Here is a 16052-nt window from a genome sequence, read left to right as displayed (position 1 = left end):
TATTTTTTTCCGATCATGTCACTTTTCCCATTGATGGAAGCATTTTTCTAGGCGTTGCATTCAAATAAATTCACAGGTGTGTTTCCATTTAACCCAAGGTCATCTCAAAAAGCAGAACCTTTCCATCCAACCTTTCCCATCCATATTCACCTAGAGCAAAGGTAACCAATTAAAAATCAGTAGGGTCCGAATAAAGAAAATCATCAACCAGTAAAGGTCCAGAGACATTTTTAATTATAATCTGTTACTTTAAACACAATTTAACACTGAAATAAGATGCAGGTGTTTATGCATCCATGTTATACATTGACTTTTTAAATAAAAAAAAATGAAAACGTCAGACAACATGGGGTAATTTATAAATGTTTCAAATCAGGTTTGGTCTGGATTAACCAGCCAGTTGGTCTGGATCCAGACCACAGTCTGCTAATCTGTGACCTCTGATCTAGAGTGTGGAAATGTCTGAATTAGTTTCTTAAAAAAAGAGAAAAAAAAACATTCACATATATTCTTGCTTTCTGAGCTGACCTAAAACAGAAAAACTCATCCTGATGACCATCGAACCAGGTCAGGATGTTTATCCATCCCGAGATAAATCACAGAGCAAAATGATAAACTGTAACAGCTTAAAATCAGTGGACACAGATTTATCCAACTAAATCACCCACAATAATTTGGACATGGCAAGAAAGAATCTGCAACAATAATTAAAAAAGAAAAAACTAAAGGAAAAAGAACTCCCATTTTGGATAAAGTTTTTTTTTTTAAAGCTTTATCCGAAAGCTAAACTAGCATAAAAAAAAGAAACAACCAGAAAGCTCTGAAGCAAACAGACTGAAGAGCGGTCTGTTGCTCCTTATAAAGTCTTTATGGGGGGGGTAAACTGTTGTATCACCTTGAAGTTAATATGCAGAGGTTCTGTTACCTCTATGTTGTCCTCAGTACTCGAGCTGAGGGGGGATAGCATCCCCCTTCTTAAAAAAAAAAAAAAAATCTTCTTAGATAACCATCCCCCCATACTATCCCCTGTATCATTTAATTATTGAATGTTTAAAATTTCTACTATATATTAACAGTAACGGCAATAATATTGCCATTTGAACATTTGGGCTGTGGGCTTTAAAGAAGTGTTCTACCATGACTATGAAGCTGATCCCGGTGGGAAATGAGTCCCTAACTGTAGGAGCAGTGATAGCCATGCCAGTCCAGGGACTGACTGCAGTTCTACTGTAAGGTGCCTTGGTCACGGTCAATGACCGGTGTACCTGACATGTAACAACCATAGCATGCATAGTGCTTTAGGTTAGTAGAATATATTAATTAGGTTATATATGCTTCCAAAAAAAAAAAAATCCACCATACCCACCATTTTTTTTAAACTAGACTACTGGTTGTTCCCATGCAGTCACTAAAGAGCTCATAGTTTTTAGAAGGTGATGATGATCTGCACCATCGGATACCATGGAAAGAATGTTTTCCAAAGCAGCATAAGTACAGAGGGCCAAAAAGGTCCGTAGTCTAGATCAATGTTCCCTCTGACGTTTCATGCGTCTGGGTCACTGTGACATCATCAGAGCTACTCGCTTTGAACACACACCAATATTACACCCAATTTAAAACCAGATTCATAGCAAGTTACATGGTTTGTTTAAAAAAGTCAGAGTCCTGCTTTGGCCAGGCTGATGGTCCTGCTCTGGAAGAAATGAGACACTTTGATATAACTGTTTGTTTATATTAACATATTTACAATAACATTTTTGCTTTAGCTTGTGATACAGTATTAATTCATCTAACTCTTTGTACAATATTTAACTACATGGTTTTAGAGGTTCTACTAACATAAATAATTTAATAGTAAAGCATTTCATGATGATAATATTCATTAATAATAAATCTGATTTAAATGTTACTCTTTCTTTTTTCACATCTTGGTTGTCCACTTGTCCTCGTTGTCGGCTCAGTCTGCTTACTGTTTCCTTGAAATTTGAATAACAAACAGTTGCTTCTTTTATCTTCATTGTTTTAAGTTGAAAAACAAATCATTGAATGATACAAGGATTGAAAATAATGCATAAAAAATGTTACCAGTCTCTTTTATTTATGTGCTGCATAGATATTCTTGGGCGCTGAGAATGTGTGAGCAGTGCGTGACTGCACTAGCACGCAGCTAAGAGGGAACATTAGTCATGATACTTCCACCCCCGTGCTTCTTCTCTCCATCCTTCTTACCTGGTGTAGATTCACTCTCCCAGCCTGGTTCAGGTCTACAGTTTGCATCCTGCTGTCCTTCAGCAGACCTTTGGTGTTTTGGCCTTTGTTGGGTTTGGAGTCAGACTGTTTGAGGCTGTGGACAGGTGTCATTTAGACAATGAGTTCCAACAGGAGCCATTAAAACAAGTAATGAGTGGAGGACAGAGGAGAATAAGTTAGAGGTCTCTAAGGGACTCACACTTGTTTGTTATTAACCACATCTTTATTTTTCTCCATAGTTTACAAATGATCTCTTTGAATAGTGATTTCCTGTTTTTTTCTCATTCCGTCTCTCATAGTTGAAGTGTAGCTATGGTATAAACAGACCTCATATTTCTATGTGGTAGAAATGAAACAGTCTGGCTGAATTACTACTTTCTTTATTTCCCGTTGCATATGTTGGTAGACCCCACCCCGGTGAAGGTTGGTGTTTGATGAAGTGGTTTAACTTTAGGAACTTGCATAAAATCATAGTCACCTGTTTTACTGACACTGAACGGGATTAAGATGCCTAATCTGGTTAGAATGATTAACCTAATCTGGATGAAGGATTGGATTTGTTTGTTTTTACAATAAAAAATACATGTAAAATATTTCATACATGTGAATTGCATTTTTTTTGTAGTTTTTAGTCTTATCCACATTGATCACAGGGAATCCTTTTGAGGAAAACCTGCTCTGATTTGAAGAGACTGCATCCATCCCACTTAGGATGGTAAGACCCCTCTTTTTAGGAATCTGGCCAAATGTATAAGTCCTCCACAATCAGACAGTCCAGGGAGCATACTATGAAGAAGAGTCGTAGTTTACCAAACCTCTCTGCAGCTTCTCTACTGTTACCCACTCATTACCCCATCCAGACAGTGTATTGCCTACGACCAAAATCAAATAAATTAGAGCAGAATTCTACAGGAGTAAATCATGATAATCTAATTAAAATTAAATGCCTACAGGAACCTACCTAGTCTGGAAAAATAGTTTACTGCTGCATAAGATGACCCTTCGTTAAGCAAGAGCAGAATATACCAAAATATACCAAAAATACCGTTGCAAAACTCACCCAGAGTCGTAGCTCTGTTGCACCTTCCTTCCCACCTGCAGTAATGATTTTATGGGATTCTTTATAAATAAGAATCATTCTGTTAAAAATAAGTTCATTGGGGCCCCTATAAATGTTTATCTCCAGAAGGTGAGATAGCTTTGTTTTGATCCAGTTTAACTTTCAGAGTTAGCAAAACTATTTTCTTCATCTAAGCCTTCAACTTGTATGTTAGATCCAGTATCCTGAGCTACCAGTTATGCTGCTATAGGCTTAGACTGCTGGAGGACATAAGGACTCCTTTTCCTCATTGTGCTTCATTCTATCTCTATCTCCCCATTCTTCAGTGTTTGTTTGTTCCACCTCTAACTTTATGCTCTCTCTGCTTAATGTTGCCATAGTAGCTTCATCGGGTCTGTTTCTGCTTGACTGTGACTGAGCCTGCTTCTGCTGGAGGTTTCTTCCTGTGAAAAGGAAGTTTTCCTCTCCACTGTCACTAGAAGCAAGTCTGGTGTGAGGGGTTGCTGTGGAGACAATGAGTCGATGCAATCAACTTGTTTTCCTTGTGACTGTATCATCTGGTGAACTGTAAAGTGCCTTGAGATGACGTGTTGTGAATTGGCATTATAGAAATAAACTGAATTAAATAACTAGATTGAATATTTTCTTGTATCCCAACAACAGAGATTTTCTTTTACAACTGCTTTGTTTGTGGTTTCTTTTATAAGAAACCATTTCATCCATCTGTCCATTTTCCGTCAATCTTTATCCCTGCTGGGGTCATGAGGGGTGCTGGTGCCTATCTCCAGCTGTCTATGCGACGGGGTCCACCCTGGACAGGTCGCCAGTCCATCACAGGGCAACTCAAACAGGACAAACAACCATTCACACCAAGGAGAATTTAGAGAAGCAAATTAACCTTATAGTCATGCTTTTGGACTGTGGGAGGAAGCTGGAGTACCCGGAGAGAACCCACACATGCTCGGGGAGAACATGCAAACTCCATGCAGAAAGATCCCCGGCCGGGAATCAAACCCAGAACCTTCTTGCTGCAAGTAATTCCGGTCTTTTAGATAAAGTTCAGCTGATAAGTTTTCCTTTATTGGTTCTAAGTTCTGCATACTTTACAGTTCAAAGAGTTGCTCTTTCCTCAGCTTAGCTTAATAAAACTTACTTAGAGCCACAGATGTTGTGAGTTTCTGGATAAAACACATGCTTTTTGATAAACATCTCTGTAAGATAACCTGTTTTATCTTTATTTTAGGTTTAAAAAACAGGATGGTTATATCTTTTATAAGATGGTGATATTTGTGGAAAACAGTGAAGCCATTACTTTTTCCAACCTAATATCAGTAGAAATAGATCATAAAGAAAAATACGTTCCTCTAGCGATCAGGTGAACGATCAATTGTCCTTAATTTCCTTAATTTGTGGGAGATTAGTAATCTGATGTGTTCCCAGATGTGAAACCTGCAGAGGCCGCTGTCAATGTTCCAAAACTATTCATTTTTAATTTAATGTTACTTTGTGTAGTTTAAACAAATAATTTTTTCATGTGTTTTTTTTTTCTTTCTTTTTTTTTAAGATTTAGGAAAAAAAAGAGTTAAAAATTGCTGCTGTATTGGTATTGATATAAATTAAATCAATCCAAATCCAAATCCATATATCAGTATTTTATAAATCATTGATCAGCCCCCCCAAAAAAATATTACTGCTACCTTTAGGATCCTTCTCATTCAAATATTTAAAACAAATAAAAATACTTAAAACCTTCTATATGAACTGGTTCTATAGTTGTTGAGCCACAGGCTGCAGAGCACTGCTCCTAGACTCCCAGTAAATCTCCAGGTGGTTCTGGTTGCACAGTTTTAGAACCGAGGCCTGAATGTTCTGGAAGCTCTGCTACCTGGAAGAACAGCTCCATATTGTAAAGTGATCCAAGCACTGGGAAAAAAATGCATTTTTCTTAAAATAAGTGCATTTTTCCTTGATTTGAGGAGGTAAGTGAGACACTTTGCCAATGGAAAAAGACAATTTACATGTAAAATAAGAAAATAACTGTTTAATTGTCTAATTTCAAGTGGATATTATCTAATTGTCTTATTTTAAGAGTAAAAATCCTCATTCCATTGGCAAATCATTCTATTAACCTACTCAAATTGAGGGTAAAAACACTTAATTTAAGACCTTTGGACTTATTTCTAAATTGTTTTTGCAGTGAAGATAATGACTCCAGTTGTGAAGGGATTCTTCAGTCTGATGGTTAGAGGAGTGTTTTAACCAGAACATACATTAAGACATAACAGAACCTCTTTAACCTTTTCCACCTGCAGCTTTGACCAGGAGGCATCCCTTCTGGGAAGATGTTCTACGTCGGGATAAATTCATCTAAAATATCTGTTGGAGTTAACGATTCAAAGTCAGTTTTACCAAACTCCTGTCCGTCTTTGGCAGGGTTCAATGTCGCGCTGCCCTGCAGCTTGGATCCCACCCCTGTCCAGCTGTTAGCAGAGCTCTGAGTTTCCCAAGGCCCCCCCGGTGCCCTGGCCCCCTCCCAGTCCCCCACTCCCCCAGGCCCTGACTGCTCGCCCGTCTGCTCTTCTTGGCAACCGAACAGCCAGGGGAGGATCAGGATGACCGGGCGGCTGAGATAAGGACCACATGAAGTTTCCCGCATTACCTCACCCCCGATTAGGAAACAAGCCCAGAGACACGCAGAGCAGAGGGGGGAGGAACCCTCTGGATGGACAGGGATGAGGCTACGAGAGGCGGCCGCCGTGTCTGCAGTCTTCACCAGCTGCCTGATGGTTGAGGGTGGGCCGGGGGTCCTACAGAGGATCAGGAGCGTTGGGGTAGCAGACCAGAACCAGAAGGATGCGATGAGTATTTAAAGCTGCTTCAGTCAGTAGCTTCTTCTGAGATCTGGATCAGGCTCTAAAGATGAGAAGATGACCTCAGGTCATCAGCTTTGTTGTGTTTTCACTGAATTACCTACCAGACAGAATGAACTCTCCTCACTGCTGCCTGCTGCGCTCTGAAGCAGACCTCCATCCGGCCAATCAAAACACATCCAGCAGAGGGGGGGGGACTTCTCCGCACCTAAATGGCGTTTGCTGCTGCTCTCCGGCCGGATCCATGGCGGTCAGTCCTCTGGAGGGTCTCATGTCAGTGACAGTGAAGCAGCAGCTGGGATCCAGCAGCGCTGCAGCCGACCGCCCAGCATCCCTGCAGGGACCCAGAGACAAATCCAGGAAGTGGGTGAGTCTGGACTCAGTTCGCTCTGATGAAACCTGGTTTAACGCAGAGCAGCAGAACTCATTCAAAGGAGTAGGTGAAACATGCAGACTGTTTTTAGATCGCTCGCGTTTAATTCAGGAGCGTTAATCTAGATTAAACTGGTTGCTTAATGATAAAGGAGCAATAATCTAATACTTTAACAATAAATCTGCATATTTACATTTGTTCCACAACACCTATTACTGACTAAAATACATCAAAACTCATAAATCACTTTATTCATCTTCTTTAAAATCAATATGATTAACTGTAGATATAAATCCACTAAAAGAGCAATGCCTGGTCCACAAGGTCTGCACCTATTTATTGGTTTAGTTCATTTAAACAGAGAAATTAAATTGAATTAACCCTTTAAACGCGTGTTTGAGATTAAAAAGCGAACTTTTATGCATTTTGAATCATGTAGGATCAGGACAGAAACCTGAAGGCAGTCAGGCTTGAATGAGACGAAGCTGGAAGAGAGTTCCTACATTTCAGGACGTCCTCAGGTCTCAAGGAAAAGGTCAAAAACTGTCAGTAATCCGGTATTAGGTATCGGCTTATGAGGAAAACGATTTTTAAAATTAAGTTAAATTTTGACCAACAGAGCAAATATTTTAGTTTAACAAAGCTACATTCTCACCTATAGACATGTTACGTTTATTTTTTTGGTTTTATGGACCAATATCCTCACCGAGCTTAGAAAAACAATGTCCTAATTCTCAACGCTTTCCAATTCCTCCTCCTGAAACTCCATCAAATGTGGCGGATAAATGTGTCCTTCTATCCAGAGTGTCCTTCACCGCATTTTTCCCATAATTCATCTGGGGTCAAAGCGGATTGGTCGAGCTCACACAGCAATGCTGTATGACGGTCAAAAAATTAGGATTAAATATTGATATGTTACGCTTTCTATGACCTATAATAAACTTTTCAGAGGCAAAGAATGTTGCTTTGTTAAACTAAATATCAGATCAGTTGGTCAAGATTTTACCAAATATATAAAAAAGTTTTTTTTGAGACGTGAGGATGTCCTAAAAATCTAAACCATATTCCTGCAGCAGGATGTTTGAGTGTTGGTATCAGGCTTTTAGACAATATGATCTGTAACACCTGATTGAAAAGAATGAATTTCATAAAACTGAATCTGAAAAATGTTTATAAATTAAATTAGAAAATACTAAATTAGTAGATAAAAATATAAATAAAAAAACATTTGAAAAAAAAAATTAATCTCTGGTATGATTTTTTTTTTAAAGGATCATGCGTTCCCTCCTCTACTGTACTTTGGAGCAACGATGGAGCAAAATCCATAAACAAATAAATATAACCTCTTCTACAATAAATACAGACCAGTTTAGTAACATTATCTATAAACAGTCTGGATGTAAATCTGATTGCAGATGGAAATAAAAAGCAAACGATCTGCAGAAAGAGCTGAAAAAAGAGGAATAATGTTCCTTCTTATTGATGCTGGAAGGCCTCAGATAATTAATACAAAAACCTGTTAATGCTGTTTAATGTTCAGTATTTATTTCCTCTTGGTTAATGTTTCTATATATATATATTTAAATAAAATCTGACAAGGAAACAATGTTGTTCATTTTTTTGTGAGATTTTATTTTAGCTTTATGATAATCATCTGTGATGAATGCAGAGACAGAGTCCTACTTCCTGTTGTTGTTCTGAGGTGTAGTTGGATCAGAACAATGGCTGCTGATCAACAGGGAATCCTCAGCTCCTAACTGAACGGCTGAAATGTGTTTTAGGAGCAGGCTGTGTGTGGGTCCAGGTCCCACTCTGGCCCCGTGCTCCACAGCAGGCCCCTGAGGACTCAGCACTCCCCAGAAAATGCAGCCAGAGAGAGGAGCAGAGTGCGTAACCTGCGGCAGGCCTTCCACAGCCTACAGGTATGTTTAACTGCTTTTCCTCACCGCCTCCTTTAAGCGGCCGTCTAACCTCAGAGGTTAATTTGTCTCCAGGCAGCTCTGCCTTCAGTCCCACCTGACACCAAGCTCTCCAAGCTGGATGTTCTGGTTCTGGCTACAAACTACATAGCACACCTGACAGAGACGTTGGACCAGGACGGGGGGGTGATGGAGCACTCTGTGCCGCCCCGGCCGGGCGGGTACCTGCATCCTGTTAAGGTAAGGAACCAATAGAAGTTCATCCTTTTCTCTCCCTTCCTTGTTATTTTTTTTATGAACTGTTCTTTTTATTGCCAGAGGAAAATATCCTCCTTATAGAGTGAATCTGAACGACCAGAATCACCAAACTGTTTGATAAAAGCAGTAGAGGACACAAAAAAATACATTTGAAGTAACTATGAGCTTATCATGCCGTGCATATTATTTCGCACTTTAAAGAAGCGGAGCGAATCGATTCCCTAATCTGAGAAAATACAACATTTCAGTTGTTTTTTTTATCTGCTTGAGATGTTTTTTTTTCCAGCATAAAGAAGAAAGCAATCTTTTTTAAAGTCATAGAGAAATCATATTTAAATGTTAAATATTTCTGGCTTAAACATGCATATAAATGTACTCTTTATCAGATAATACTGGTATAATATGTCCCAAAATTTAGAAAATTTCTATTTAAATAAAAATCCTGTCTTAAAATCTGTGTTTTTTTTCCGTTATCTTATTCAGGCCAGTTAGTTATATGTCAGCTTGTACACCTAAATTCAGCCAATCATATATCAACGGTCATCTGTCAATCAAATGTTTTTGGTCATAGCATCTTGATTCAAATGTCGCAGCTAATATAGGCAACGGTTGAAATCAGAATCCTTTCCTTCTCCATTGAGTTCCGTCCCAGTGTTCACGGGGATGGACGTCTGTGTCTTCAGCAGGCGTAGAGCTAACAGAACTGGCACCGTTGTGAGGCAAGGGCTCAAACATGTACGGCTGGAAGCCTTCTACACCAAACCAAGCTTCTGCCGCCCTGGCGTCCTCTTCCACAACATCTTCGTCCTCGCTTTCCTCCTCTAAATCTGCCAAAACAAAAACATCCTTGATAATCGACCAATCACATTCACTTTATTCACTCGTGTGAAGTTTTTGGCCATTTTTTGGCCCCTATACCGATACCCGATACCATCTGTTTGAAATTGATGTGTGTGTGTGTGTATATATGAAGAACTGCATACTATTCGGATGTAAAATAATAAGGTTGAGAACTACTGCTCTGTTCTACTAATTGGAGAAATTTGTATCTTTTTAACAAATCGAATGTTATTAGCTTCCAGATAATTCAACCAAATAGCTTCCAGTGAATCCACTTCTGTCTTCCTCTGTTGGATTATTGGGTCTGAGTTGATGTTTTCCAATTATCTGCTCACACAGCTTCTGATCAGGTCAACTTTCCTGAATTAATCTACATTCACTCACTGAAAAAAAGCTTAGCTTAAGCATCCAGGATGAAAACAGAGGCTTCAGAGGTAATCCAGTGCATATGTAGATCAGTAGACATCTAGAGAAGGCGCTAGGTGGCATGAGCTGTTTTACAGACAGATACAGAGTGGGTAAAATTCTCCAGGGAGAAAAGGAAAGCAATCAGCAGCACCTGGAGGCTCATAGAGATCACATGGTGGGCTTGGATGAGTCCAGAGGGTCGTTTTATACTGGATGAAACCTGAAGAAGATGCTGGATGGTTTCTACAGAGAGGAACTGCCAATATTTGACAGGGCATGAAGAGTTTGGGAAAGAGGTTTCGACGTTTAGTCCTTCTGTGGCCAGATCTGAACGTGACAATTAACTTTAACCTAACCGCTACCAGTTCATACCTAATCTTAACCTAAACTCAGTCCTAAACCTTTGGGTGAAGACCAGCAGATGTCCTCATTTTGGTACAAACAGTCCTCAGTATAGAATAGAATAGAATAGAATAAAAAAAAAATCAATTTATGTCCCACGATGGGGAAATTGTGGTGCTACAGCAGCAAAAGGTTATAGCAGAAGTGGTCACACAATGTCCGTAGTGTGATAGAAATGATCAAAACTGGTCCTCACTATGATGCCAAAACAGGAGGACACACACAGAAACACACTGCATCTATCAGGCAAACTACAGTTAAACCCCAAACCACTCACACCTCGCTCAGGTTTACCTTTAAAGTCACATTTCTCTCTACTGAGCTCTTTGTTTTACTGTAAATAAAATAAACCATTTTAGAGCAGCGCCTCATTGAGAATCTATAGAGCAAAAGATTAGGGTGATGGCAATGAGCCCTTCAGTAAAGATAAACCACGAAAGAAAAAAATCAAGCAACAATCTGCTGAGCAAGAGTAGTGAACTTTTGGACTAAGAGTGAGAGTCAGGTATATATATATAATCAAAATCTAGATAAGTCATTTTTTCTTAAAATAGGGGCATTTGTTCTTGGATTAAGGAGTAAAAGAGACATTTTGCTAATGGAACAAGACAATTTACATTTAAAATAAGAAATGCATTTTCTTTTTTCAAGTGCATTTTATCTAATTATCTTATTTTAAGAGTAAAAACTACAAGCACATAATGAAATTAAAGGTAAATATGCTTAATTTAAAAAATCTTTACTTATTTCTAGATAATTTTTTGCAGTTTATATATATATATATATATATATATATATATATATATATAGATCTAGAGATATTTAGATCTATATTTAGATCTATATATATGAAAAAAATCTATTTTTCTTGTTCTAAAATGTTCTGATGTGAAAAATGTTTTTTTTTTTTTTACAGAAACAAAATTAACAAATTTTTCCCCAAGAAATCTTTATACTAAGAAAGTTCTTGAACAAAAACAATTTGTAAATCTAAATCTAGCAGCACATGCATCATTCCAGGGGTAAAAGTATCTGTTTGGAGACCTTTACTTCCTGTTTGAACCATTAAAATCTTCACCAAACTGGTGTCCAGTCTAGCTGCTCTAGCTCTAACACTGCTGACCCATCACTCAGGTAATCCTTAAAGCGAGTGTAAAACTTGTGCAGTGTACATATGACCATCAGCACTGTGCCTCTCTATCCTCAGAAGTGGCCCATGCGTTCCCTCCTCTACTGTGGCTCTGTGGGAGACCTGCTGTCAGCCAATCAGAGACCTCAGCACGGCCATGACGCCACGCGCCCTCTGACACCAGACGAGCAGTGAAGACCCACCATCCCTAGATCGATCCCGTCGACCATCTTCAGCTGCCATGAAGGCAGCTGGGGAACCGAAAGACAAAAACTGCTTTTTATCATTTTGTTTATTAATATACTTTCACCACTTTGCACAGAGACTGAACAGAACCTGAAGTTCCATTTTTCACATTTCAAACAAATGATAATGTATTTTATGAAAATATTATGTGATTTAACTTTTACTCTCAACCTATTTGTAAAGTGATTGATTTTTTCTTTCATTTTTTAAGCCTACCGTATAGAATTTAAACTAATTACAGCAAAGTTTGTGCTTCAATGTCACAGAGTGTGGAAGAATAAAACCCTTACACATGCACCACAAGATTTAAATTTACACTTGTTTGAAAGTTTTCTTCTCCTGAAGGAACGAGCAGCAGACTGTCAGGAAGGGGGTTGATAAGAGGAAATAAAAAGTCTGAATCACTTGACTAATTATCCCACAAATCAGCACATGAAGGAACAGCGTGTTACTGATTACCCTGATTTAGAGTCTTTTTTTCTCTCGCAGCATGTAAGCATGTTTTTTTTTTATAAAATAAAATGTATGTTTGCCAAGGTTTGAGTTTTTCTGGGGGGTGTTTTTGGGCTCTGTGTGGGAGTGGCAGGATGGACGGACAGGCGGGCAGCCAGGGAGGGGTTGTTGTGGGAACGCAGCAGCTGTCTGACCACTTAGTTCTCATTACAGCTCCGCCACAGAATGTAACCTCTCAGCTCCGTGAAAACATCACAATCATTACAAGGAGAAGGCAGATCATCCTCTAAACGTTTCATTAGATGAGAGAGGAAGCTTTAGGAAGGCGGCTTTGTTATCTTTAAAAGACTTTTGAAGGTTTGTGCTGCACCAGGAGTTAAAGCTTAATAATTAACCTATAATAAAAAGTATTCCCAACCCATTTATCACTTTAGAACCATAAACATCAATGATTTCATTGGGATTTTATTTGATAAAAGATTTCAGCCGGTGACCCCAAAAATCCCAGAGAAACCGACTGTTTTGACCCATTAAAAAAAAAAAATCTAATTTTAAATATAGAACAATTATGCTCCTTTTTTTTTATAAACAACTTTATTTCTTATTTAGCATTTATTTGTTGACTGTATAATTTAAATTGTGCGTTTTATTGAATATTTAATATTTAAATCATATATTAGATGAATAAATCAATGTTACATCTATTTATTTAAAGCTACGGCTGTTTATTTCAGGGTAAATTCATGTTTAGCTCCCAGTAGCAGGAGAAGAATAATCTGTAGGAGTAGAAACATCTAAAAAAGAATAAGTGATTCCCATGAAAGCCAGTGTTTTATAATACTTAGTGGCCAGAGTTTAAACATCCCTTCTACAGTTAGATAACTAAATGTCACAGTTATTTAAGAAGGTTGCCAATAACCTCATTTTAGATATTAGTTTAACAGTTATTTCTGATAGGACTTTTGTAAATAGCACACATTTCATAAAGTGTTATTTTTTATGCATCTAACATATATATTTTTTAAAGTTCACCAAAGCTGCTTTATTACTATTCCTTTGTATGATCAATATGATCAACTTTAATTGATACATTTTTGGAAATTCTTTACTTTAACTGAGCATTTCTGCCTGTGTTAAAAACTGAATCAGTTCAATTCATTTCAGTTTATTTCTATAGCTCCAATTCACAACACATGTCATCTTAAGGCAATTTACAGTTCACCAGATCATCCAGTCAGATTGATTCAAAGTAGATTGCATCGACTCACTGACTCTTCAGCAATCCCTCACACTAAGCATGCTTGTAGCGACAGTGGAGAGGAAAAACTCCCTTTTAACAGGAAGAAACCTCCAGCAGAACCAGGCTCAGTGTGAGCGGCCATCTGCTGAGGCCCACTGGGGTTCAAGGAGACAGAAGCAGAAATACAAAAGGCAGCTATTAAGGGTGACTCCAGCCAGGAAACACGCAGCCAGGAAGACGAGCATCAGTGCAGGTAATTGTTGGAAGGATATGTTTAAGTATATTACCTGAAGCTGCTGCGGGGGTACAGACGAATCCTGGCTTCATCTCTCTAATCCCAGTTCTTGTCTGCCTACTTTAAAAAATAATGGCCACTAGAACCCAAATATGACCTTTGAAAAACATTAATTATTTAATTTGCAAAAGTTTGACTTAAAAAAATGTCAAAATAGCATTAAAGCTGAAGTCTGTAAGTTTTTAAAAATCACTTTTTTGTCATATTGGCTAAAACTGTCCCTATGCCCAGACAGCAGTACATGTGATATGTAACCTGTGAAAAAAACTGCTTCAATTGGTCCCGCATACTGCCTGTATTGCAATCTGGAAAGAATAATTCGGGACGAGTCAAAACAACCAATCACAGCCAGAGGAGCGTCTGATGGAGTGTCAATCACAGCTCACCCCCCCTCACCGCTTCAACCTGCCGCAGTCAGGAGGACGCGCGTGGAAGTCATGGCGGAGCGACAGCCACCAGCGAAAGAGAAACTGCCCTTACTGCCCCTGCCGACAACTGCTTACACGGCAAACTTCGGTATAACCAGCATCTTATATCTAGCTGCTTGGAGGTGAGTGTTATCGCTCTTACCGGTTCACACTCCATGCCGCGTACGCTGCTTGGACGCTTCTGGTCGCATGCGGTAGCCGCGCAGATGCTGTGAGAGGGGTGGAGCTTGGAGGTGGGGCATGAGTGAAGCAGAGAGGGTGGGGGAGTGGCGTGAAACCTGTTTTTCTTCAAATTTTCAGTCGAAGTCTGCTCTCTTCTCAATGTTACATACTGCAGCTTTAAAACCATAATTTGTGTGAAATTTCAAAGAAACTTGATACTGAAGTAATGTCAAAATGACATCATTATTTGACATTCATCATCATTTGATGTCAAAGAATTGATGTCAGGTTGATTTCATTTTATTTTTGGACCAAATCATGATGACGATTTGATGTCAGTATTGGATTTTCCAGTGATGTTGAACTGACGTCTTTTCCCCACTGGGAGTGATCCTCAGAGGAGCTGCTGCTTCATAACAAACCAGCTGTGATGGTTCGGTCATCCGGGATGGAGACCTTTGCCTCAGAGTTCCTCCCATGTGAGCGGAAGGAGGCCATATTGATGTTTAACACTGGAGCATCCTCCATGAAAGCAAAGCTTCTGCATCCCACTTTTTGTGGGCTTATTGACGGCAACAAATGAACTCTGTGGTGTAATTTATGTGCATATATAAAGTGAAGTAAAGAACAGTCCAGTTAGTCATGCTGACGTGTTTACTGGACGTTTAGGGGAAGACTACTGCTGCAGAGAAAGCAGACTCCCTGCAGGATTCATCTCTCTCCTTGAACCGAATGGGCTCAGCTCCACCAGCAGCAGCGCAGCGTTCAAGGCTACCTCTATAAATCTGCTCTGTTTGGGTAGGGGGGGCCCTCTGGTTCCCATGTGTAGCCATGATGACTAATTTGGAGTTGCTACAGTAAAAGCAGAGGTTACAGAAGGACAATTTATAAAAGAAACATCTAGTTTGGGATGTGAGGAGCTTAGAGGAGGTTTGAATTTACAAATATTTTAAATACCTCCTTTAGGTTCGGTTGGATGATGTAAGCATTAAGGTTTCAGGCCTGTTTACTCCTAAAATATAATAAAACTTCTTTTTTTTCTTTTTTTTTCTAGGTTTTACAGCTTAAGTGGCTTGTTTTTTCTGACAGTAGGCTGACAGGAAAGAGGGGGTGAGACATGCAGCAGAGGACCACAGGTTGGATTATGAACCTGGATCGGCCACGCTGAGGGCTAAGGCATCTGTATATGGGTCCTGCCACCAACCACTGCGCCACCTGCACACCCCCAATACAAAAACTGATAACCTATAAAAAAGACCCAAGTTGTTTAATAAACCAGAAATCCTCCTTGATGGTCCTCTGGGTCGGATCGGCTGAGATCACCATCCAGGTGAGCTTTCAGTGAAAGCAGATGGGAATGTGGTACCAAAGGGGGCGTGGCTTACAGGTAGAGGCTGTTTCAACTGTATGTGATGCTTTAAAGGGGTCATAGAATGCAAAACCGAGTTTCCATTGTCATAGATGAATAACGACAGTCCACTGGGTGAAATTGACGTACAGAGAAGTTCAAACTCCATCCACACCTCCTTTCTCTGCAAATCTCACAATTCTAAACTTCCACCATAAAACAGGCAAATTCAAATGCAGCAACAAATTGACGTAAACTCGGGGATGTTGCCTTATTTGGTCCTGGCCCGTACTTTTGTCACGCTGTGAAATTGACATACATACCAGCCCACTGGTTAAAAGCCCAAGAACATGAATACAGGTCGCTCCGTC

The 16052-nt window shown here is 39.3% G+C and overlaps 1 protein-coding gene and 1 long non-coding RNA gene across 2 annotated transcripts; both read left to right on the top strand.

The window, feature by feature from the left end:
* The first annotated feature begins 609 nt into the window (after positions 1–609).
* On the top strand, positions 610–2442 carry LOC119797637. The gene is made up of 2 exons (XR_005282607.1): positions 610–2102; positions 2175–2442. It is a non-coding gene; the product is annotated as an uncharacterized LOC119797637 (long non-coding RNA).
* A 3330-nt stretch (positions 2443–5772) lies between these two features.
* LOC119797643 (transcription factor 24-like) lies at positions 5773–12288 on the top strand. The gene is made up of 4 exons (XM_038306802.1): positions 5773–6547; positions 8335–8475; positions 8548–8712; positions 11588–12288. Exons 1-4 carry the CDS (start codon positions 6293–6295, stop codon positions 11702–11704), a joined length of 678 nt encoding a protein of 225 aa, XP_038162730.1. The 5' UTR covers positions 5773–6292; the 3' UTR covers positions 11705–12288.
* Positions 12289–16052: the final 3764 nt, after the last annotated feature.

Source organism: Cyprinodon tularosa, unplaced genomic scaffold (genome assembly GCF_016077235.1).
Source record: "Cyprinodon tularosa strain WSP-4 unplaced genomic scaffold, ASM1607723v1 ctg591, whole genome shotgun sequence".
NCBI classification, from domain to species: domain Eukaryota; kingdom Metazoa; phylum Chordata; class Actinopteri; order Cyprinodontiformes; family Cyprinodontidae; genus Cyprinodon; species Cyprinodon tularosa.
The sequence above is the reverse complement of the archived record's forward strand: the minus strand, read 5'-3'. Positions and strand labels throughout refer to the sequence as shown.